This window comes from Carassius gibelio, chromosome B19, assembly GCF_023724105.1.
Source record: "Carassius gibelio isolate Cgi1373 ecotype wild population from Czech Republic chromosome B19, carGib1.2-hapl.c, whole genome shotgun sequence".
Lineage (NCBI taxonomy): Eukaryota > Metazoa > Chordata > Actinopteri > Cypriniformes > Cyprinidae > Carassius > Carassius gibelio.
In genome coordinates this window covers 26,320,447-26,347,268 of record NC_068414.1, presented here as the reverse complement: position 1 = coordinate 26,347,268, position 26,822 = coordinate 26,320,447, and the positions used below count along the sequence as shown (strand labels likewise).

General features: G+C 37.8%; 1 protein-coding gene across 1 annotated transcript in view; it reads right to left on the bottom strand.

The window, feature by feature from the left end:
• Positions 1–934: 934 nt before the first annotated feature.
• The window catches only part of LOC127979076 (potassium voltage-gated channel subfamily H member 8-like), a 47,459-nt gene continuing 21,571 nt past the window's right edge, over positions 935–26,822 (bottom strand). The window contains exons 7-16 of the mRNA XM_052584194.1: positions 24,648–24,852; positions 21,587–21,805; positions 15,821–16,020; positions 13,602–13,851; positions 12,565–12,779; positions 11,931–11,969; positions 8,434–8,663; positions 8,186–8,301; positions 6,943–6,998; positions 935–3,563 (exon numbers count right to left, since the gene is read on the bottom strand). Coding sequence (XP_052440154.1) covers positions 3,057–3,563; positions 6,943–6,998; positions 8,186–8,301; positions 8,434–8,663; positions 11,931–11,969; positions 12,565–12,779; positions 13,602–13,851; positions 15,821–16,020; positions 21,587–21,805; positions 24,648–24,852 — 2,037 coding nt within the window. The 3' untranslated portion in view covers positions 935–3,056. The remainder of the gene's footprint in view (positions 3,564–6,942; positions 6,999–8,185; positions 8,302–8,433; positions 8,664–11,930; positions 11,970–12,564; positions 12,780–13,601; positions 13,852–15,820; positions 16,021–21,586; positions 21,806–24,647; positions 24,853–26,822) is intronic.

Below are 26,822 nucleotides of genomic sequence, written 5' to 3'. Positions count from 1 at the left end.
CACCGGCAAGCAATCCCCCAAGACCAGTCCTAAAGAGCAAGCAAACAGAAACCCCCCTTCCCCACGTCAATTCAACTTCTACTAATAATAAGCTCCAGCGCTTGAGCAGCCCACCCCCATCCCTCATGCCCCAGATCCCATTCCTTCAGAAACCTCTCCCACAAATACCCCTTTAGTGCTTGGCTACAGTATTATAACCCCGTTTTCCCCCCGAACGCATTGGCACGCATACTCAAGTACATGCACTCGCATACAGCGTCCGCACATTGTGTAAGACTTGTCCCCGCTGTTCCTTCCTCCTGCCCTGAGGGCCAAGCGGAGTAGAAAACAGAGGAGAGACAGCGTGTGTCAAGATGACCTTCATGCTTCTACAGTGTCTACTGCACAACCCTACATGGCATCTCTACAACCTACTGCAAGGGGATACTCTCCACCCTCGTCAGAAGTCATGCAATTAAAAACAACAACTAGAAAGAAACTAAAGGGATATCCTGTATTGTAAAGCAAACAATTAATGCATCTCGTCTTGTTGAAGTTGATAATGAAGGAGTTTACAAGGCATTCACACTGCAAGTGATGTGAAGCCACCTGAAGTCATTTCAATTTCTGGTCACGTTAGCAGCAAATGACTAACCAATGTGATGCCACAGTGCAAGTGCTATTTTAGTAAAAATGTATATATTATTGTATTTATTATTATTATATTGAATGGGCTTTTAATATATTTAAATTTTAGTGTAAGATTTAGTCCGCTTGTTATGGACTTTTTGTTATTTGTATAAGGTTCTATTCTATTCTGTTCTATTCTATTCTCATATTTATAATTCAACTTTAACTACTAAATTTTTTAGTTATTAATTAAATTATATTTTATATTTATATTATATTAATCTAAATTATATTTTTTTTTATTTTAAGTTTAGTAATCTTATGTGCTTTTGTCATTTTTATTTAAATATGAAGAATTAAGCTTTAATTTGCTCTTATTTTCATTTTAAGTTTTAGTAATGTTGTTATGAATTAGCTTTTATATTAAAATTTTCATTTAAATTTTAGTTTAAATTTTAATAATTTTGTCATGTGCTTTCACCATTTTTATTAGGTTCTGTTCATAATCCAAATCTAGCCCTAATTTATTTTAATTTTAAGGTTTTAGTAATGTTTTTGTGTGTTTTTGTCATTTATTTTGTTTTGTTTTTAATATTAGGAATTTAGCAGTATTTCTTATTTTTATTTAGTTTAAAATAAAGTTTTTTACTTAGTTGCCAAGGCAGTATTTTTTGTTTGTTTATATTTTCATGAGATTTTTTTTGTTTTAAATTTCATTCAGAACCAACAACACTGTTACAAAATTTTAAAAATACTTTAATGTATTATTATACATGAACATGAATTAAAATATATTCACAAATTAACATGAATAAATATAGGAATAATAAATACTGTCATAATTAGTTCATAATACCAAATGCATTAACTAATATTATCAAATCATATGTAAAGTGTTACCAGTTTCTGTGATTAGCATCAGCAATAGCATTTAGAAGGGGATGCAGCTCCTCAAAGGCTTTTAGCATGCTGTCATCATGCTGTAAATTAGCATGCAAAAAGTCTAACAGGTTACCTGTCCTGCATACAGCCCTCTCTAAGAAGTTTCTAAATTCATCCTCTTAAAAACCTCGTCGCTACAGTCATCAAAGCACCGCTTTTGTAACTAATTTGCAACCTTCAACAATAAATTCCAAGACAATTACTGTCAAACATTAGATTTCCCGCTGCAAGCAATGCTTCCATTATTATGCATAATCCATCTTTTAATGTGAGGACTATGGTAGTTTTGTGCAATTAAAGGTTAGTTATTTAGCTTATTTACTGAATATCTGTCAGCTTACTGTTGACAGTTTTGTAAGCATCTTACATGCCTAACTAGTCTGATAAGTATTCAGTGGAAATGACAAGACTATTATTAATTATGCAATGCTTATTTAAGACTGACTAGTTGTTTAGACAACCCATCAACTAGTTAAGTTTGTTAAACATAGCAGATACAATGCATTTTTACACGATACAGGGCTAATCTGACTAAATTAGTGGATGAAGTCAGTTATCAAGCACTGCAAAGCTTGATTAGAAGAACTCATACTTTTAAGTATCTGATTAAAGAGCAGATTTTTTTAATATAAATCATTTGGCTCACTGAATAGAGGAGTCTCTCCAGACTCTACTCAAACTGTGAAATTTATTCCTATCTTTGCAGTCACGGTGCTTCCATAAAATTCTTAGAAGTACAGTATGTGAAGAAATTTTCCAAGTTAAAATAAAGGTTTTTTCTAATCTGATCATCTGATTATGTTACCAACATAATTCTCATATGCAAGGTGCTTTAAGAATAGTGATATTATAGCAATTACTGGACACATTTTCAGGAAAAAAATTTGTTTACCTGTGTGGAATTGCATTAATATAACTACAATTTAGAACCTGAGGAACGGTGTCAAAGGAACAGTTATTTTTGGCTAATAACTGGAAGCACGTTTCAAATGCTGTTGATAAAGTGAAACTTTTCATTGCACAGAACTTTTGCAAAGGACTTTAGGCATCAGTGATTAGAATAAATTAGAAGCAGAGTAAAACTTTGATGGATCTTTTTTGTAAGTCAGTTACATAAAAAGGTAAATTGCTAATGCTAGTTGCTGTATGCAGCTGGCTTAATATGAACAGTAGTACTTGGAATTATAATGAATGCTGTCAACATGAAATGTGGGTTGAATCTGAATCACAATCAGTTTGTTTTACTTTTGTTAGGTTAAACTTCCTGCTGTAGGAACTCCAACTAGTTTTCCTGAAAAGAGATATATCCCTTTAGTTTCTAACATTGAAAGACATGCCGTTAGAGAGATTATCTTAAAAACTGAGATAGTAAACATGTATATCTTCGAAGGAACCAATGCTCCATGGCTTTGGCAGGGCGTGTACCACTTATCTTATCAGTCCTGTCCTGAGTCCTGGTTAACACGCAGATTCCAGTGGAACTTGTCCATTATAAAGGTTGATTGCTACAATCCCAGGGACCTGAGATCCTCCCCTTCTCCCAGCGATGGCTGTCCAGCTCTGGGTAAAGTTCCAGGGGTGTGTGAGATGTGTTGGTGATGCTTCAGGAGAGGCGTCTCCAGGCTCTGCGAGCGGGTCCGAGCAACTGCGCTGTGCGGAGAAAGGGTCAATAATGGCTCTCTGAATCTGTCTGTATGGGAGGAGGAGGAAAGTGTGATGGGAAAGGAACCGGGAGATGTGGTGGGGCAGACCAGCTGCAGTTCTTGTGGTCTGAGCGGATGGGTTACAAGTCCTCCTGGTCGTATTCCAGGGTGCATCGGTGAAGAAAAAGGAGGGCTGGTCCAAGAAGAACCCTGGCTCGGGAAGGGGACCGGAGGTGAAGGATATCCCGAGGTAAACGTGGATGTACAGCCACCTGGTGTTTGAGGAGAGGCCATCATGGATTCGATGAGATAGGCGAGACTCCGCATGACTCGACCCAGCTCAGCCACCTCCCGTCCGAGAGAGTTCACCTGTAAGACATAAACAGGTGTCACATTCGACCTTTCCAGGCATTAGGAAGCAGAGAAGCTTGTGTTTTGTCATTAGGGATCCACCACAAGTATATTAAACAGATTCATTACTGTCTTTAAATACTGTTGCTTTCAATGAACGAAAGCAACAGTATTTAAAGTGGGTATTTAGGGTAGTGCACATGGTATGATTAATGTTTTTCAGCACATTTATTTGTTTATTTAAAAATTGTTTGACCATTTTTTTTCATTACATCAATTAATTTTATTAATTACCATGTATATTGCATTATAGTCCTCCACATCTGCTATGTTTTCAAAACTCTGGCAATTTGATAATACCTACAATTTTTAAATCAACTGCGGGTGGCAGATTCTTTTCTTATTTAGCACACTAACTCTGGAATAACCTACCTAACATTGTTCGGGAGGCAGACACACTCCTGCAGTTTAAATCTAGATTAAAGACCCATTCCTTTAACCTGTCTTACATATAACACCCTAACACATTTTTAATATTCAAATCTATTAAATTATTTTTGGGTTGCATTAATTAGGACAATCGGAACCGGGAACACTCCCCATAACACCCGATCTACTTGCTCCATCGGTAGAAGAATGGCATCTACGCTAATATTAGTCTGGTTCTCTTTTATTCCAAGATCACCGTAACTACCAGATCCAGTCTGTATCCAGATCAGAGGGTCACTGCAGGAACCGGATCCAGTACACATCCAGACCAGATGGTGGATCAGCACCTAGAGAGGACCTCTACAGCTCTGAATGTCAGCGGAGACCAGGACAACTAGATGAGCTCCAAAGACAGATCCCCATTGAAGACCTCGTCTCAGACGACCACCGGGACAAGACCACAGGAAACAGATGATTCTTCTGCACAATCTGTCTTTGCTGCAGCCTGGAATTGAACGGTTTGTATTGTCTGGCCAGAGGAGAACTGGCCCCCCATGACAACCTGGTTTCGCCCGAGGTTTTTTCTCCATTCTGTCACCAATGGAGTTTTGGTTCCTTGCCGCGGACACTTAATATCCAGCAATATTGTCAACTTGATTGCACAGGTACTATTTAAACTGAACTAAGCTGGATGATGAGATCACTGATTTCAATAATTAACTACGTTTAACAGAAAATTGAGTGTTTACTATTGTCATTTTGCATTATTGACACACTATTTTCCAATTTAATACTGTAAAGTGCTTTGACACAATCTGCATCCTTAAAAGCACTATATAAATAAGGGTGACTTTAGTATTTTCAAAAAGGGGTGCAACAATCAAGACATTACCAAATGCAAACAGTTCCCCACAGCAACGGAACAGTATGATCTTCTGAGGGCATGGGTTGTCCCTCTGTGTCCCCTCATCTGTCATTGTCTGCTACAGCCAGCGGCTTTCAGGTGAAACTGTGCCATTATTTATTTAGGTCCCAATGGACATCATTGTTCGTTGTTGACTTATTGGTTGACTTCTGGGATCTCTCTTAAGAAAGATCATTACTTAAAGTCCCTGGTGTAGATCCTGATTACTGCTACAGGGTCTATGTGAATATTTTCTTTTCCTTTTTTCTTTTTCTTTTCCGTTTTTTTGTTTGTTTTTGAATCTGGGTGAACTGGGTGAACAGCACAAACTTTAACTTTTTAAAAATGTGTTTATGTACAACAATGCTCATAACTATGCTAAAAACAAATGCATTTGTGGGTTACTCCGAATAAAACTGTTTTAAAAAGTTGATTAGGTCTTGCACCAGAAAAGCAATTTCCATTCACAAAGGCACCAGAATCACAATTTCTCCAACTGATTTTTCTAGAAGTGCACTAACACTTACTGTTATCATGAGGTAACTACAACTCACTAAATTCAATTTGGATTCCCATAATTACTCGTCCTTTGTATCTTCTTGCACTGTTTGTGCTCTATACACATCCCCTAACAAGCTCAGAGAAATAATGTTCGTGACGGTCCAGAACACAGCACAGATGATCCAGATTCAGATGGACACCGATTTGGCAGTCACCCTCAGAATCGTGCCAACAAGCGATAATACCAAATAATGAGGGTAATTGGGTAATGATCCATAAATGCCATCAGTGGCAGGGAGACACAAGACAACAGCTTCAAACAGGACGGGACAACAGGAATAGAGCACTCATCCTCTTGGTAGACCGAATCAAGCAAGGATTACAACAAAATCCTGCAGAGAAGCCGGCTGTCAAAAATATATAGCGAGATATAAGAGACAGAGACAGAGATGGAGAGAAAAAAGTGAGAAAGAGGCTCAGCAGCAGGGCGTCCCACTCACTACATTACCTGTCAAAGCCGAGGGCTGACAATCAAGACTGTCACATGGATTTATGTACCCAAGCCAATACTCAGCTGAACTACAGTTCTTTGTCATTGTCTAATCTGGACTCAATTATGTGATAAATACTGCAGCGGTAATTAAATAGTTAATTTAGGATTCTGAGAATATATTACACTGGGGAAAAACATGGAGAAATACATTAAAATCTTCAAGACAGACTTACAGTAAGACTTCTTTTTATTAAACATTAATGTTCAGTTAAATTTGAATGATAATATTCAGTTAATATAAAAAATGTAATATATTCACTTAAACATTGCACATTTATGTGAGTGAGCAGTAGGGCCTGACTTGAGATGGCCTGACAAAGCCCTTCAATGATGAAAAATCATTTTTTTTTTAGAAGTTGAGTAGTCACGGGATTCAAAATGACAAAATGACATTATGTTTGTTAATTCTACAAAAAACTGTATTATATATCAATTTAGTCATATTTTTAATATAATGAAAATAACATAATATAATCTAATTATTATATATATATATATATATATATATATATATATATATATATATATATATATATATATATATATATATATATCAAAAGGTTAATGGTCCTCAAATAAACATCTTTACAATCCGCCTTTGAATTTATATTGAATTACACAGAATCATGTACATGTGCAATTCGTGGGAACCACATGCGGTGGTTTCAAGGGCGTTTTGGAAATCTGGAATGTTGGAATGCTCTCTTCCATCATCATGGGGCCAGTCCCACTTTCCTCTTCTAATGAGTTTTATGTCCTCTAGTGTTTGAATAACATCCCCTTCTCCTCTCACGCAGCAGTCCGCCATATGGCTTGTGCGTACCTGGCACAAGAAGCTCACCTGAGCTGCGCTGGTTTCGATCTGTCAGTACTCACATTTACTGCTCACATGAGTTATCACCCATAAAATCCACACTTTCCAAAATAAACTGTAAGTAAAGACCTACACTTTAATTACACAGCAAAAAAATGATATAAGACTGAAAGAGATTAGACAGAAAAGCATTTACCTCTTGGTTAAGGTGGCGTAGCTGTCCCCTGGTGTCCTCTGATTTAGCTGCTAATTCTGCACAGAGAAAAAAAACATTTATGTCCAACTGCCTAACACTGACAGAACCTCCAGTGGAAAATCATTACAAAGACTTCAAGGAAGAGTTCACCACAAAAATGAAAATTCTGTCACCTCCTGTCACCACTCACACTCATGTCTTTCAAGACTTGTATGATTTTCTTTCTTCCAAGAAACAAAAATCTCTAAGCTGCCTTTTTTGTATTATAATAAACTTTGATTTTACAGAAAAATCATACAGCTATAAAACAACACAAGTTGCGGGTAACTTATTCCTTTAAATGAAAAGTGCACCCAAAAATTGAAATTTGCTAAAAATGTACTGACCCTCAGGTCATCCAAGATTTAGATGATTTGTTTATTTACTGAAATTTAGCATTACATCACTTGTTTATTCAATGGGTGCCATCAGAATTAAGGGTCCAGACAGCTAATAAAAATAATAAATCCACAAGTAATTCACATGACTCCAGTACCTCTTGTGAAGTGAAAATGTGTGTTTGTAAAAACAAATTCCTCATTAAAACATTTTTAACTTTAAACTATTGCTTCCAGTTAAAATAATTGAGTGAAAAAGTAATTTCACCTGAATCAGGAGGGAAATATCCACAGATCAAGAACCATTTAGAAGTGAAAACAGCCCAAAACCATTTAGAAGTGAAAACAGCCCAAAACCATTTAGAAGTGAAAACAGCCCAAAACTAATATGTCGGTGGATTTTGATGTGAGAAGACAATAGTGTTGGACTTTTTCACTGCAGGAAGTGTTATTATGGATTATGGGCTGGAATTTTGTCCAGAAGAGACGGTTTAAATTTGAAACACCTCAGTGATACATTTGTTTCTTACAAACACACAGCTTTTCACTTTACAAGACATTAATTGAAGGGCTTTTTTATGAGCTGTCTGGATGGCCCCCATTCACTGCAGGGGATCCATCAGTGAGAACGTAATCTGCTCTGACAAAGAAACTAACTCTTTGACATCTTGGGATATCCTGAGGGTGAATACCATTTTTTGGGGGGGTGAATTATTCCTTTAAGATGAAAAACAAAAATGTCATAATTAATAAATACTGGAAATGGAGTGATTGTTTATTGTGCATCAGTCCTGGAATATTGGCATAAAGACAAAAGATCCATCCCCTGTCAACACACACATATGCACACACACTCACTCACTCACCTGCTGTGGTGGCAGTGGTATTAGTTGAACCACTGATGGTGTGCTGATGGCCAGAGGAAAATATGAATGTGTGTGAATTTTCTGTACCATCACTGTCCTCTGTACCATCCACGACCCTGAACACACACAAACAGAAATCCACTTTACTGCTCTCACAAAGTCCTTCACGCAACAGTGAGCAAATGTCTATTAAAATACAGTATCTTTGAATGTTTTTTAAATGCATGCATGTGTGGACGTGCACACACCTTGGGCTGAGATTTGCAAGGTCAGGCTTTGTGATAGTGGTATGCTGAATGTGGAGCTTTTTGTTGGTTTGGTGATCAATTTTCATGTGCGTTTTCTGTTTGGTTCCACCACTGAGATACTGTATCTGATCATCTTCTTCATCATCTTCATCATCATCATCTCCCTCATCTTGATGCTCAGCTATTGGTGGATAGCACTGGATCACGTCTCCATTTCCCCTCCCCTCCATCTGCGATTGGACAAAAGAGATAGCGCTGAGGTCGTGTGAGGCCACATGAAAGTTGGATGACTAACCTTGGATGACTCAACTAGAAAAAGACTGACTTTTTTATTATTAACAATGTAACAAATGTAGATCTAGTTAATGTGACAGAACAAGAACATCTAGTTAATGTGACAGTGCTTGCCTACTCAATAGAAAATTTCTTTCTAAGCAGTCATTTAGGGGCTTTTATGTGACATTTAGATAATTTTATGTTGGTCCCACATTTTCCTTCCCATCTGCTCCTTATCCATTGAAAGAGTAAATAATTATCTAAATGCTCACTCTCAAAAGACATGGTTTATTTAGATGGAACACATTTAATAAACAATGTTAAATAATGCAAAATGTTTTTCACTGAATAAATAACGCCTTTACAGAATTAAACTGACAGACAGACATACATATAGAAAGGTAGACAGACAGACAGACAGACAGAAAGGCAGACAGACAGAAAGGCAGACAGACAGACAGACAGGCAGGCAGTTAGACAGACAGGCAGGCAGACAGTTAGACAGACAGACAGACAGAAAGGCAGACAGGCAGGCAGTTAGACAGACAGACAGACAGACAGACAGGCAGACAGACAGACAGGCAGACAGACAGGCAGGCAGGTAGGCAGTTAGATAGATAGACAGACAGACAGGCAGACAGGCAGGTAGTTACACAGACAGACAGACAGGCAGACAGACAGACAGACAGACAGACAGGCAGGCAGGCAGGCAGTTAGACAGACAGACAGACAGACAGACAGGCAGGCAGGCAAGCAGTTAGACAGGCAGGTAGACAGACAGACAGACAGACAGACAGGCAGGCAGGCAGGCAGGCAGTTAGACAGACAGACAGGCAGGCAGTTAGACAGACAGACAGACAGACAGGCAGGCAGTTAGACAGACAGACAGACAGACAGACAGGCAGGCAGTTAGACAGACAGACAGACAGACAGGCAGGCAGGCAGGCAGTTAGACAGACAGACAGACAGACAGGCAGGCAGACAGGCAGACAGACAGACAGACAGACAGGCAGGCAGGCAGGCAGGCAGACAGACAGGCAGACAGACAGGCAGGCAGGTAGGCAGTTAGATAGATAGACAGACAGACAGGCAGACAGGCAGGTAGTTACACAGACAGACAGACAGGCAGACAGACAGACAGACAGACAGACAGACAGGCAGGCAGGCAGTTAGACAGACAGACAGACAGACAGACAGACAGGCAGGCAGGCAAGCAGTTAGACAGGCAGGTAGACAGACAGACAGACAGACAGGCAGGCAGGCAGGCAGTTAGACAGACAGACAGGCAGGCAGTTAGACAGACAGACAGACAGGCAGGCAGTTAGACAGACAGACAGACAGACAGACAGGCAGGCAGTTAGACAGACAGACAGACAGACAGGCAGGCAGGCAGGCAGTTAGACAGACAGACAGACAGACAGGCAGGCAGACAGGCAGACAGACAGACAGACAGACAGGCAGGCAGGCAGGCAGGCAGACAGACAGGCAGGCAGGTAGGCAGTTAGATAGACAGAAAGACAGACAGACAGACAGACAGACAGGCAGACAGACAGGCAGGCAGGCAGGCAAGCAGTTAGACAGACAGACAGACAGACAGGCAGGCAAGCAGTTAGACAGACAGACAGACAGACAGACAGGCAGGCAGGCAGTTAGACAGACAGACAGACAGGCAGGCAGGCAAGCAGTTAGACAGACAGACAGACAGACAGACAGACAGACAGGCAGGCAAGCAGTTAGACAGACAGACAGACAGACAGACAGGCAGACAGACAGGCAGGCAGGCAGGCAGGCAGGCAAGCAGTTAGACAGACAGACAGACAGACAGACAGACAGGCAGGCAAGCAGTTAGACAGACAGACAGACAGACAGACAGGCAGGCAGTTAGACAGACAGACAGACAGACAGACAGACAGACAGGCAGGCAGGCAAGCAGTTAGACAGACAGACAGACAGACAGGCAGGCAAGCAGTTAGACAGACAGACAGTTAGACAGACAGACAGACAGACAGACAGACAGGCAGGCAGTTAGACAGACAGACAGACAGACAGACAGACAGACAGGCAGACAGACAGACAGGCAGGCAGGCAGGCAGGCAGGCAAGCAGTTAGACAGACAGACAGACAGACAGGCAGGCAGGCAGGCAAGCAGTTAGACAGACAGACAGACAGACAGGCAGGCAGTTAGACAGACAGACAGACAGGCAGGCAGACACACAAACAAAAACACTCTTAAAAACAACCTACACACTTTCCCCCAAGGACCAATTAGACAAAAGCTATGAAACAGCAAAAACACAGCAACGTGAATGTCCTTAGGTAAAACTCATGTAATGGTAGTGGTCTTACCACTTGATCTTTGACCTCACTAGCAATGACCTTAAGAAGATTTGACCTATAAAACATTTAAAACAACTGGCCTGGCAGATTTGATCAAATAATAATCTTTGATCACTAGCCGTACGAGTGAAAGTGAACATGTCAGAACGAACCCTAAAGGCTAGACTTTTTCCATTCGGTAATAGTCAAGTGTAATGGCTTTCACTGTGCTTTACACCTCACAGATCTCACACGCATTGCCAATTACACAGTGAAACTCTGCAACGACATTAGCTGGAAATAACAATCTCCATTTATAGAACACTTTAAATGTCAGTCCACTGAAAGGTGGCAGAGAAGTCAAGAGGTAAAACACAGCAAAGAGACGGAATAAACGTGAGGGGTATTCCCCATCCCTCTCTCTTTGAATCTCGCTCTCCCTCTCTTCTTCTATATATAACTGATTAATTACACTTTTCGTACACTAATTCGGTCATTTTCCCTGTTAAATAATTGATGCTCCCTCACACTGTAATTGAATGAGCGGCAGTTTCTCAAAGCAGTCAGTCATCCGGCACTTCAATAACCGCCCACTCCTCCTTTTACCCCTCCCTCGCCCCTAAACACGCTGTTCCCCTTCTTCTAGCGCCGCTCCCTCCCTGATTACTGCTTCAGGCATGGAAGGACAGGGAATGGGGAAGATGATCATCACCACCACCATCATCATCAATTTTTCATTCTCTCTCCCTGCTGTTTCAGAGCTGTAGTGTTCTTAGCTTCCCTCATTAGGCAAATGAGGCGGGAGGTAGATCATTGTTAGGGAAATGAGCCCCAAGCTATTACAGTCAACAGAGCACTGTTAGTGGATAAGTGTGGAATGATTGACAGCTGGGGAGAAGACGCACCTGTGTGTCCATGGACTTACTGGACATCCTGGATATGACCTGGAAGGTGAGACATATGACAATATGTAACCATACACTACTGTTCAAAAGTTTGGGATCAGTTTATTTTTTTAAAAGAAATTAATAATTGTATTCAGAGAGAATATATTTAATCTTTTAAAAGAGACAGTAAAGACAATTTTGTTTCAAAAGATTTCTAATTTTTAAGATTTCTAAAAATAAAAGATGTTCTTTTGAACTTTCTATTAATTAGAGAATACCGATTTTACTATTTTACTTTTATAGTAAGATAAGTTTCTTGAGCAAACAAAAAAGCATATAATGATTTCTGAAGGTAGTCATGGCTGCTGAAAATTCAGATCTGCCAACACAGGAATAAATTACATTTTACAATTTAATAAAACAGAAAACTTAAAGTAATCTGTCTGTCTACCTGTGTATCACTTTGCATGTGGGGTTAAAAAATATGTTATGCTTTGGTGGATCCCAAAAACAATGTTAATCTTGTGTCCATGAAATCAGGTTATGATCAGGTCAGGCTTTTACAGAAATGCATTAAGTGTTCCAGCAACCATAAACAAATAAATGAAAGAGACATTTCAGAGACCATCACAATGGTCATGTGATGTCTTACATGGCTCTCTTGTCCCTCTCTCAGGTTGTAGGTGAGGTCGTGTGTTATGTCCTGCACAAAACGGTGGGAGTATTCAGGATACAGGTCGAGCACCTCATACAGACCCCTCAGATTAATGCACTGCAGGTCGCAGTACGTCAGCGCCTTCACGTCAGCATTCGTCTTTATCACGCGGTCACCCACCGACATGTTTGCACCAATCAGGTCGCCTTTACCTTTACACGTCACACAGGAGCACACAAACAGAGAAAGATGCAAAAAAACATAAATATTTTGTCAGATATCATAAAAAAATTGCAAGCGTGGTTAGTCAGTGTGTCAATATGTAGGCTAAACTGGAATGCTTATCTGCCATGTGTTCCCTTAGGAATATGTACTGTATAAAGTAGACTGAAAACATGAAAAGGTTTCCAAGTAATGTTAACCACAGACCTTATTTTATTCATAAATCAGAAGTCGCTATTTTCTTAAAACTCATTAGAATCTCCCAAGGGAGCCGTGGCTCGAAAATGCTAATTTGTTTAGCATTTTAACATAGAGAGACTACAAACAGCTCTATTAGAAGCACAAAAGATACTGTTTAACAAAGCGCATATGCATGTAAACACACAATAACTAGCACAAGTGAACCGTCTTGAGAACTCAATGTCAGAGAGACCTTCCTCTGTCAGCAGGGTGGAGAGAGCGTGTGAGGGAAAGATGAGAAAGATAGTGTGTTTTTTCCTGTCAGAACTCATAAGGTGATATTAACACAAAGACACTCATACACACACACAGGCAGGACCTAACAGGATGATGGGGATTATATTTTTTCGCACATTTGGTCCACTGTCCTATGAGCCTGCTGTGTGTGTGAAGCCTCACAGAGAGAGTGACCAATCACAGAGAGCAGCTTTTGTTGGCAACTATAGGAACACATGGGCCCTGAAGTCTTCACTTAATGAGAAGCATCATTCTACTTCCTCAGTGCACTAAAACTAGATTGAGCTTTTCTGAGATAAAACTGTTTGCTTGTGTGTGGGTTTGTGTAAACTGACCGAGGATGGCTAGCACCATGCTGTCCTTTAGCACCTCCATGGAGCCGGAGCAGACAAAGAAAAGAGCCTGTAAAGCATCTCCCTGACGAAGAAGGTACTCGCCCGGCGCACAAAACGAAGTCTTTATGTGCAAGGAGAGAGAGCGGAGACATCCACGGCTCAGAGAGGAGAAGACGGACAGCTCTAGGATCTCTTTATTCAGATGCATTGCGATGTCCGAACGCAGCTCATCTGGAAAGTCTTTTAAGAGCTGGAGAGAGCGGACAGGAAGAAGAGAAAAAGAAAAAGGCATATGTAAGAAGAGAAAGGAAAGAGAACAAGAATAGAAACAAAAATGGGAACAGAGAAAAAAGAAAAAGAAAGGGAAAAGAAAAGAAAAGAAAAGAAAAGAAAAGAAAAGAAAAGAAAAGAAAAGGGAAAAACAGAAAAAAAGAGAGGGGCACAAGTGAAAATGAGAAAAATTAAAATTAACAAGTGAAAAAGAAAAAAAATGGAAAGAAAAAGTAAAAAGAAAAAAGAGAGAACATAGAAAGGGAATAGGAAAAACATGAAAGAAATAAAAGAGAAAAGAAGAGAAAAATGCAGGGGAAAAGCAAAACAGTCAAGAAAAATGAGATAGTTAACAAAAATCAATAAAAAAAAAATAGAAGAGCAAAAGTAAAAGAAAAGTGAAAGAAAATGAAAGCAGAAAAATAAAGGAATAAGAAAAAAACAAGCAAAAAATTATAAAGAGAAGGGAAAAAAAATAGGAAAAAATAGGAAAAGAAGAAAAATATGAAAGGAGAAAAAAAAAAATTTATTTACACTATAAGGAAGAGAAATCTTGTGTTTTCTGTGTGAACTTATGTAACAGCACATTACATTCATTAAACTGGCATTAAAATCATTAAGCATGCCGCTTTATGAGTTTTCACCCTTAAAACAAAAACTGGAAGTATTCTGGCCATGCCTCATTCCTGCCCTCCGCCACCCTTCATCTGCTCTGCTCATCCATCCATACATGCAACCATCCTTCAGCCTGACTGAATGGCATCTGTCACTCTCCCCTTCACTCATGGCACATCCCTCGATCTTTCTCTCGCTCTGTCTTCTGCTCTCCGGCCATCAGCCTCACCATCTATTATTCATAAATCTCTGATTTAGCAAGGTGTTTAGATTCCATCTCATTTTTTTTCCCACTCCCTCTCCTGACTCCAGAATAAAGTCCCAGGCTCAAGGACGGAGCACACGCAGTCGTTCCCTCCTCAAGTGTCCAGCTGTCTATCTAAATTATCCTTGCCTTGACTGTTGCTTTGCTCTTGGCTTCAGAATGTTACTTCATTACAGAACATCACTTACAGGACCATAATGTGATGATAACATTATGCTTTTATATAAATACAATGTTTTGTGAATATGGTTATCAGCCGATATTAGTTTTCAAGCGTCAAACTAGAATTTTTAAATTAACAAATTTTACTTGTTTATTTCTGCTTTTGATGTAATAATACTAAATTATCATTAGACACTAAAAATTAAATCACTTCAAAATGAATAATACAATTAAGATAATTGCATTAAAATACAATAATATGTCTAATTACAATAATTACAATTTACAATAACATTTTAGAATAGCCAATAAAAATATTATTAAAACCAACAATAATTTAAAAATGTATTATTGTACTATTATTATTTAATTATACTTTACTTAAATCTAACTTTTAAGCTATACACTTCTCACAAGTGAAGATATGATAGATATGATTAATTGGCTGATCTGTATTTTTTTTTTTTAAATAGGAGATTTATACAAAAATCTGTCATGAAACTCTAGACGGCACAGACTGAACTCAATCTAATATAATCACATCATTATTCACATGGCGCAGCCAATGAACTTGCTGCTCAACATTCAAACACAGCCATTGCTTGCTGTAGCAATTGCAGAACACTTCACTAGCTCCACCTGTATAGATCTTCTATGGGGTAATTTCATGTTTCATATTTCCTACATGCTCACAGCAGCATGCTAAACTCTCTGCGAGATGTCATGACAGAACTGATTTTAGAGGTGACTTTAAAAGTTTGATGTAACTCACTTATTCTGCATCAATATGTAACACTATGTGCTTGTAAAGTTGGCACATCATCTTCACCATTCCAGCTGTAAGGAATTCCGCAACGTCAAATGATTCAGCTGTGCAGTGTAATACTCTCTGAAGCGTGGGGTTTACCTCATTGGAGTCGATACCGTTGTTGACAGACCAGGTGGTCTGGAAGTACTCCAGCATGCGCTGTTTGAGGCTCTGGGGCAGGTGGTGCACACGGATGAAGTCTTTCAGGTCTTTAGTGCGTGTGTGGTAAGAGGACCAGCGTGAGTACATGCGTTGGATGATGGCCGTCACATTGCCAAAGACCAGAGCGTGCATCAGCGCTGCCAAAGACACAATGACACACACATGCATGAATGTACATTAAGCCTGAATGACCTACACTGTAAAAAAAAAAAAAAAAATTCAATATTGACTCAACAAATTGCTTTCAAATAATTATCCCCAAACAAAAAGATGCATTGGGGTAATTTTAGCTTATGGTCCAAAGGTAAAATTAAAAATATATATTCTCTGAACATATTAAATTGTGTTCAGCCAATTAATCAAGTAAAAGTGAAATATCTGTGTTTGCTGAACAAGCCTTGCGGAGAAAAAAACGCACCTGAGAGAAACCGTTGGTAATGGTATAGTGGATTCAAATATATCTGCGCGGGAGAGATGAGGAGACTGAGAGGAGTCGATGCTGAAGTACGACGACAGAAGTTCAGACATCATTTCCAAACAGATTTTTCTTCATTTAAGTTATGGTGAGTACTGAAATATGAATTTATTAAGTCTTGTTTACGTCAAACCGAGTGCAGGTCTCAATGTTTCAGCATAAAACCGTAAAACATGGGCATTAATGTTACACTACCGCGGCCATTACACTAAAATTGGGTAAGGTTAAACGCATTAACGACTCTCCGAATGTTTTACTTGAGGACATAGTATATTGTAATGTCTGAAAAATGACAGACAAGGGAAGCTCTATTTCCGAACTTTTAATCAGAACGAAGACAGTCTGTGAGATGAACACTGTCTGTCCCGGCCCTCCGATCTATGCTCCGAACTTACTGTGTTAACCCCATCACTGCCGGTGCAAAACAAACAGCAATTTCACAACTATGAAGAGTCTGTGCGCTACAATATTTTCCTTAGCCTACATAACATTGTATTTTGCAAAATAACATTGAATTCACGCCTTGGTTTCATGATAGCCTTTTATAAACTAATTTAGTCCAATACTAATATCTCATTTACTATTTATTGAACTAAATAATTTTATCAAACTATATTGTGATTATGATAAATGTATGAGACACTAGCTATTAGTTATATGTTTCTGTTATAACTTTTTTTTTTTCTCTCTCAATGTAGCCAAACATCCTAGGTCTGACTCAACGGAACGACTAACCTTACGACTTTCAAAGTGAGTATTTAAAAGTTTTTATTGCATATTTGTTCATACCATATTCGTGTCATATACCCTTAGCTCTTGTGATATTTAAATTGTGTTAAATTGATTTATTGAGAGCCGCCATGAGACGCTTCTAAAATTTGTGACACTGTAATTCAGGCTACATAATTTACAAAGTGGTTGGCCAATTTGTGTTACACCCGTTTGACACATACTCCGTCTGCAGTGCTTATGTGCGTGTTGCAGTACATGTATGGCAAGCTATAAAGCTCAGAATTAGTAATGTTAATTAAATCACTATTTATTAATAGCAATCTGTTAATTAATAATTAAATACTGTTGGGTTTCTCACACAAACCGATCATTTCGTGTCAGACATCAATGTGTCAGTGACAGTATTTATATCACATTTTACCTCAAATCAGCCGTCCCCAGACCATCACTTCTGGTAAGTGAGGTCAAATTACACGATATGGCATAGAGATACGCACGAAAGATCACTTTCCCTGCTTGCATCCAATTGAGATACGCCATATTCTGTACATGACTTTGGAACAGAGTAGAGTTATAAATTATATTCAAATTAAATGCATATGTGGTGAAATTACTAGATTTATTAGAAATGAGATATATTTTAAATTAAAACTTACAACAGGCTTGACAAAAACAGCTGATTCTCATCTTTTCTTTTGTTTTAAAATCTTTTTTTTACAAGAAATCCTTCAAGAAAGGATGAGTGCTAACCATTATGTCACTTTTTTTTTACCAAAATGCCAGGTATAGTGTCGTTTTCCTTGCTTTATCCAAGGAAAAAAGCCATGTGTTGACTTTGAAACAGAGTAGACTTTAAATTATGTGCATCTGTGGTGAAATTACTAGATTTTCATGTCAATACATGTTTATTTTAATGCGAACAATGTGCTGTCACTTTAATTTAGTGGGTCCAGCACAGCAAAAAATAGACTTAATGGGGAAATGCCGCACTGCTGCAGGCCTGCACCTGTAACACACTGCCGGACCGCATCCGCTTGCAGTGTGAAAGCTCTAACCGGTTAACATACTCACTGCAAATGGAGTATGTGTGAAATGGGCATTAGTCTGGGAACCCCTCCCTCAGAAAATATCTACAAACTTGAACAAATTTTATTTTATATAATTGTACATCTAATTAATTTTTTCAAAAGATTTCTAACTCTTATATATCTTATGTATATATATATATATATATATATATATATATATATATATATATATATATATATATATATATATATATATATATATATATATGTATGTAACAGAAATTGCTCAATATTACTCTGGGTCTTTTGCCCTTTCAGCAGTGTGGACTTGACTATAACCAGCATGCTGGTCACACAGTCCACAGTTGGCTATATTTTCCAGTTGCTGTACAGACTTTCTGACAACCTTTCCCCATTTAGCTCTATCTTTAGAAAGCCTTTTTTTTTTTTTTTTTTTTTGCAAAAGTATCATCTTTCAGCTTTTTCATTTATTTATTTTGCAGGTTTAGAAGAAGTCCATGCAGTGCTGCTTCTGCAAGTTTTCATCACCTCACCAATACCTAATTTTCTAGCACTACAGAACTAGCAATTGGTCAGTTAATGCAACTTCCTTTCCATGTTTACACCTAGAATGTGTTTGCATTTTCAAGACAATTGGAGCTTTAAAAACACATTTGTGGAGGGTACAGCCAAAGACTGGCAACAAGGGGAATACCACATTTTCTTGTGATTTTAGGGAAATCTGCTCTCAATCAACATTTCTTCACCATTTAAGAGGACATCTTAAAAACCACGAGAGGGTTCATTGTCCATTTTTAAATTGTAATTTTGTAGCAACAGTTACCGTACATTCACAGCTCATAAGAACAGGAAGCACAAATCCCATGGATTAAATTAATTAAAAATTAAATGGATTAAATTCTGGACATCAGTCTGTCCTGAGAACAGGTGCAATGATGTGAGTATATCTTCTTCCTTAAGATGTGCATAAATAAAATATTTTATATTGTTAGTGCAGTTTCATAAATGTAGAACCTAAATACCAAAATGTCAGTGAAATTTCTCTAAACACTGATAATACATGTTTTTAAATAATTGTGTAAAAATAAAGTGGTTTTGTTAATGTAAGATCTAAGGTCTAATGAGTTTTGTGTATCTTGGAATCCTGAATTGAAATGCATGATTGTTATCTACTAAGCTCTACTGTGCAGAAATGTTCAATGTATTTACCATTTAAGGTATTTTCACAATACTGTTGTAGATTTGATCAAATGTATTAAATAAAATGTGGCAGTATGGCTTGAGTGTTTAATGTATATATATTTTTCTTTTGGGGCAACGGGGAATAAACAATACAGTGAAGTTGCTTTACTAATATAAATTTACCAAAATATATTTTTAGTCTAGGTAAAACTAAAAAGGAATGCTACTACAATTTAAAATGTATAATTGGGCCAATATCATGGGTTGGTAACCTAATTTCGTTTAAATTGTTTTAACGAATTATTTCTAATTTAGCCAATGTTAACAGACTATTGCTACAATTGATAAAATTACATTTACAGAATTTCACTTGGGCCAATTGAAAATTTTAGATGTGACCAGTCACTAGAAAATTTTGAGTTGGGAAGATTATAATTTTTTTACAGTGTAACAAGTCTTGGAAGTTCTCTTGAAAGTTGAAAATTATCGTAATTTCAAATTCATCAACATGCTTTTTTTTTGCCTAAAAAAAAGTCTATTGTGCCTGATAAAAAGCATTCAAAATATTAAATTAAGTTTGATAAATAAAAAAAAATGCTTACAAATTTGTATTTATTTATAATTTTTTTGTTATGGAGTGCTGTAAGTGAAAACTGTAAGTAAGAAAAGAGTCATCATAATCATAATCTTTATGGATCCTTTCTATTTCTGTAACAATCCAACATGTGTATTTATTTTAGAGGCACTTGTTCTCTGTAAGATCTCTGGTAATACACAGGTGGTGACTGAATGTGTACATATGTGTTGGAGTGTGTAATTGGGTATTATTGTATGTTTGGGAAGGGAGCAGAACTGCCCCATGGCGAAGGGTGACATTTCACAAAATAAAGGCCATGAGTACGAACAGATGGTGTGACCTCATATCGTCCCATTTAATGCCAGACAAACATAAATAAACATATGTGTTTACACCGATATTGATTATTACTTTTTAGACTATATATATATATATATATATATATATATATATATATATAGATAGATAGATAGATAGATAGATAGATACAGTATATATATATATATACTATATATATATATATATATATATATATATATATATATATATATATATATATATATATATATATATATATATGTATGTATATTATCCTCCATTAGTATTGGAACAGAAAAGACAAAATTGTTCTGTTTGCTGTGGAGTCAAGAAATCTGTAAATATGATTAAAAGATGAATATGAGACAAAACTACAGAATGTCACATTGTATTATTGGGTGATTCAACACAAAGATGTTTTACCAGCTAAGAAGATCAGCACTTTTCGAGTTTCATCTCCCTATCTGATGAGCATAAGTATTGGAACAGTGTCCTCACGGCTCTTTTTAAGTGTTCAGCTGTGTCCTGTTGCATTAATTCTTCAGATATTAAAAGCAGGGAATGTGTCTTATCAGTTATATCCATTGCTTCTGCATTCTTAGTCTTGCATTCGATGATGATACACACAAAAAAACAAGATGAAGATGAAGAAGCCAACTCTGAAAGAAAAGCAAGCAATTTGGAAGAAAAGAGGAAGTCAATTAGAACTATAGGAAAAACAAAGGGCATGGAGAAATCAAGAGTTTGGAAACTACAGGTGACATCAGCAACCAACAACGACCTGATCGGCTGAGAAAAACAACAGTAGTTGATGACAGACAAATCATAAAAGCTGTGAAAATAAACCCTAAAATACATGTCTGTAAAATCACCAACAACCTCCAGAAAGTTGGGTGATGCTGGGGTGACACAAACCTCAGGACCAAAAATAGAAAGGCAAGATTATTCACAAATGTGAGCCAGTAGAGTTTTAAAACTAAGTTGATGGGACGATGAGACAAAGATTAACCTTTATCTAAGTGACTGGAAAGCAAAAGTGTGGAGAAAAAAGGGAACTGCAAATGATCCTAAGCATACAACCTCATCTGTAAAGCTTGGTGGAGGTGCTGTCAAGGCTGTCTCTAGAACATTTTAATGATAACTTATGATGGCAGTAGCAGAATGTGTGTGTGTGTGTGTGTGTGTGTTTTCTCTTTTACAAACTATAAGGGTTCAACCATGTTTTTGGTTTCTAAAAAAGCAGCAGACACACAGCCTCCAGTTTTTGGACCCTAATGATAGTCCAAATTTGTTCTGCCTCCAAATATATCTAAAAATATCTCCCAAACTTCAACCTTTCAGCAAACACACAAAGACATCCCCATACACACCTCCAATGAGCATGGTGCAGATGGAGAAGATCTTCTCTGCGTCAGTGTTGGCCGAGACATTTCCGAAGCCCACGCTGGTCAGGCTGCTGAGGGTGAAGTACAGCGCTGCGATGTAGATGCTCCGCAAAGACGGTCCACTGCTCAGCGTTCTGTTGACCGCTACCAAGCTCACCCCCTCGTATGGAGACTCCAACCGCTTCCCAAGCTCATGCAGCCAACCTAAGAGAGCAAGACAAAGAAGAAGATGAGAGATCTAATTAAAATCTCACACTGAAATGTGTTTATGTATCAGTTTCATATGTGTCTATATGGTGGAAAATTTGCATGCACTGCAATGACACAACGGTTAAAGGAATTGTTCAAATAAAAAGGAAATTTCTGTCATTATTTACTCAACCGTAAGCTTTTCTTTTTTTTGTAGAACACAAAAATAGCTTTTTTACAATGTGTTCACACTACTTTGCATACAGTGACCTGTTTCAGGGCTGTTAAGCGGCAGGATTATAGAGAATTTTTTTTTTTTAAATACAACGTTTCTGGTTTTGGTTATTAGTTATGTTTATTGGTTAAGGTTTTGGGCATATTCAAATTAATCAAATTTTTACTAATTTAATATTCTAAACAAACATGTAATATAACATTTTGCATGCACATTTGTTAAAAAGGTTAAAGTCAGTAAGATTTGTTTTATATTATTAAAGAAAATGCATTGTTTTTCCATATTCCACTATGTTTTTCCCTCAACTTAGACGAGTTGATCCGTACCTCTCCCGCCTCAGTGTGTGCACTTTAATCGCTGTAGAGCGCGACGCCATTATGCTAGTGTTTAGCTTAGCACCATTCATCCCTTAGGATCCAAACAGGGATGAATTTAGAAGCCACCAAACACTTCCTTATTTTCCCTATTTAAAGACAGTTACATGAGTAGTTACACAAGTAAAGTATGGTGACACAGGAAATCGCCACTGTTTATTTTGTGTCACCATAATTACTCGTGTAACTACTCATGTAACCGTCTTTAAATAGGGAAAATATGGAAGTGTTTGGTTTGGCTTCTAAATTCATCCCTGTTTGGATCCTAAGAAATAAATTAATTCAAATTAATTTTAATAAAATATTTTTATAGGTGCCACTTTATTTATCAATTAGTTTTTCTATTTAGTTTTTTTATTAAAAACTTTTTATTGTACAAAAAAAGTAGAATAAACAATCTTGAAATTATCCCATTTCATATTCCACTTAAGAAAGAAAATAATATGAGTAAATGATGATCAATTTATACCATTCCGACCCAAGTTTCAAAACCGAAACAACAGTTGTTCACAACACTGCTTTAACAAAAAAGTACTATGTAAACTATGTAAACACTATGAATAACATTAATGTTTCAACATTGTTTTTCAATCCAAATAATTGATGTAACAGTACTGTTCATGAAACAAAGGACAAAGTTTCATGAAAACAGTTCCTCACTAACAGCAATTGTTCGGAAGGCAGGTCATCAAACACGCTGCTTTCTTCCTGAAACAATCTTTGTGTTTGCTGATAAGGAGGGAACCATCAGTTGCCACATTCTACACTATCTAAAACAGGGTACCAGAGAGGAGAATCCAGCCCAGTGTTGCTATAGTAACTGCCCATCAGAGCAGGTCGGGGGTCAGTGGTTGGATGCCGAGGGGAAGAAGCAGCTTTCCATCAATACTGATCGGGGACCGGGTGGTGGGAACGCGGTACTTTTACAGCGATCCGTCATTACGGACCATAGAGTAGCACACTGGGCCTAATTACAGCCCCTCCTTCAGTCAAGATGGAGAGAAAGGCCAGCGGCACGATGTCTGGGTGACTGCTTTGTTTGCCATTCGCTCACTCTTACACTCACTTGGCTGCTTGCTGTCCCTGGTGCATTCTTCCCATCTTCCTTCTCCTCCACTATCACCGTCCAGAGCACCATCTAACAGTGTCAGGCTTATCGCTTTTCTTCTGTAACTATAAATTCTGCCTTCCATTATCGCTTGATGTCTTCATCGCTCTCTCTCTCTCTCTCCGTCTCGCTCCGAACACATCAGATTAAATCAATTCATATTACGTCCATAATTCAACTTTAACAAATCCATTCAAAGCCAAAACGAACTATTTTCATCAGATTCAATTCCGCTTTGATTACAGTTAAGAGACCCAGACTTTCACAGAATCAATTAAAACACTGTTCAATACTGCTTCAGTTTAGTAATGAAGAAATTAAAGGGATAGTTCGTCTTTAGATGAATATCATTCGTTTTCATGTCATTCCAACCCTGTTTGATTTTCTTTTTTCTGTGTAAACCAAAAACTAAAATAAAGATGATTTAATAAAACTTTCAGTGTTACTAATAATGGAAAAAAACTCTCCTGTGGCAACATTTCTGCAAAATATTATTACGTTGCTTACTGCACGTTTTGCAACGCATACTTGGAATTGGTGCTCTGCATTTAGCCTATCCAAGTGGGCGGGCACACCCGGAGCAGTGGGCAGCTATATCCAGTGTCCAAGGAGCAACCGGGGGTTCAGTGCCTTGAAAGTGACGTGACATTCAGCCAAGTATGGTGACCCATACTCAGAATTCGTGCTCTGCATTTAACCCATCCGAAGTGCACACACACAGAGCAGTGAACACACACACACACACACACACACACACACACACACACACACACACACACACACTGTGAACACACTGTGAACGCACACCCGGAGCAGTGGGCAGCCATTTATGCTGCGGCGCCTGGGGAGCAGTTGGGGGTTCAATGCCTTGCTCAAGGGCACCTAAGTCGTGGTATTGAAGGTGGAGAGAGAACTGTACATGCACTCCCCCCACCCACCATTCCTGCTGGCCCGGGACTCGAACTCACAACCTTTCGATTGCGAGTCTGAGTCGCTAACCGCTAGGCCACGACTTCTGTTATTCGTATGTATAGGGGTTTTGCTAAAATGCAGGTAGAAGCATGTCAAGCATAACAAGCCTAGTTTTTATCTTCCATTCTGTCTGTGTGTCAATGAGTCAATTTCGTGTGCTTGTCTCACCAATATCCCAGGTGTCTGCATTGCTCTCCACCTCCTTCTTGCCAATGATATACCAGATGCAGGCCATCCAGTGAGCCAACAGAGCAAACATGGACATGAGCAGGGTCAGCACCACCGTACTGTGCTGGGAGTAGCGGTCCATCTTCTGCAGCAGACGCAGGAGCCTCAGCAGGCGTACGGTCTTTAGCAGATGGACCATTGACACCTGGCAGAGGGGAAAGGGGAAACACATTAACTGTCAAGGATTTGCTCTGTATGCAAGTGCATTTGATGGTTGTGAAGGGCACGTGCCTGTGATGTTAAATGAGTGCAATAAATCCAAATCAGTTAAAACCTAATTAACACAACAGAATGGAAGTTCTTAGATTCTATCAATAAAGTACTGCAGTGATACTGTGGTACAGTATAACCATCAAGTCAAAACCATATTCATATAATTGTACTTTTAGCAAGTGAATACAGAGGGAAAATGTACAATAAAACAAACAAAAACATCTCTTAGCATAATTGAATAATGGTGTGACATGCAGGTACAAGCTCTGAGACAACTGGGATTAAAATATTTAAGAGATCATCATTAGACTGAGAGACGTTTGGGCCAATTATGGTGGTATAAAACATCTTTTCTCTCCGCTTCTCTCCGTCTCAGTCATGCAAAACCACATTTTCTCAGGTGAAAGGAAATAAACCACCCACTAATGAGCAAGACAATAAACCACAAAGAATTTGACTGCAGTTGATGGATACGAAGATTATAAACATACAAACAACAGAGAACAAAGCAAAATTCCTAAGTATGTGTGTTTTTCAGTTTGACAATCATTATCATCCTCTTTTCTGAAGGTTATGTGTTCTCCATTACTGTCAAACTGGAAAAGAACAGTCAAATGTGTCATTCAGGGTTTAAAACAGACAAATAAATCAGTCACACCAGCCAAAACATTCCATGGTTTAATTTTAATTCTAAAAACAACAGTCTGCTGATAATGCAAATTACTGTAAATAATGCAATATATATATTCAAATATATATATATATATATATATATATATATATATATATATATATATATATATATATATATATATATATAAAATGTTTACATGTGTCATAACATGCATATTTTCAACAATGTTTACATCTACGCAATCATAAGTTTATTTAGGAAATTTGTTTTCTCCTAGAACTCAGTGCAGTGACACCAAAATGAAAATATGGGGAGCAAAATCTCATCTTCAAATTCTGTTGAGCGCTGCACAAAGCTAATGGCTCTAAAAAACGACCGAATCTGTCACAAAGCAAGAAATAATATCCCAATTTTATATGGACAAAACATTTTTGTAAAGATAATGTAAAACAGAGTTTCATGATCAGAAAAATTTTTAAACATTTAAAGACTGCCCATGTTTACCTTACATTACCTTACTAATAGTACATCTTACTTCAACAATAGTGACATGTAAGTACTAGGAACTCAATTAATGCAGTACTGTAAGATCATGCAGTTCATCAGTATTTCTTATTAATTCATCAGTAGATTCACAGTAACATAAAATGTGTAAAACCAAAATTTATATTCAGAAAGTTAATGTTAGACCCTGCAGACATGTTATTCTATACATTCAGCAGGGTGAAGGAATAAATTCCTTTTATGTGTAATGTTTTATGTATTAAAGCAGGTTTAAAGTGAATGAGCAAGTGAGAGTGTTTTAAATAGTCCATATATATTCCATAACCGTAGACTCATTATGACTACATACATAAAAATAACACTTTGTATTAACCTGAACACGAACTTTCACACATGCACACTACCAGGTCAGTAACAGATGTGCACACACTGCTATTAGATCAGTTTGTCTAGACCTTCAGGCGGTTACTAGTCAGCAATATTCATCACAGACTCTCTTATTATAATCAGACAGACAACCCCTATAAGAACCAAGCCTTTCATGTCCCTGCAGTATTAAATAATAATCCACGTTGTAATGGCCACAATCTTTCACTTGACAATCAAATATTAATAAACATCAGGAGATCATGGCCTCAGAAGCAAAACCAATGAACATTAATGTCACTGGAGAAACAAAAAGGCTGAACTTAACAGCTGGTTGAAAATTAGATAAGGAGGGTGAAAATGGAGGTGGATAGGGTAAGGCCACGACAGGGGTTCAT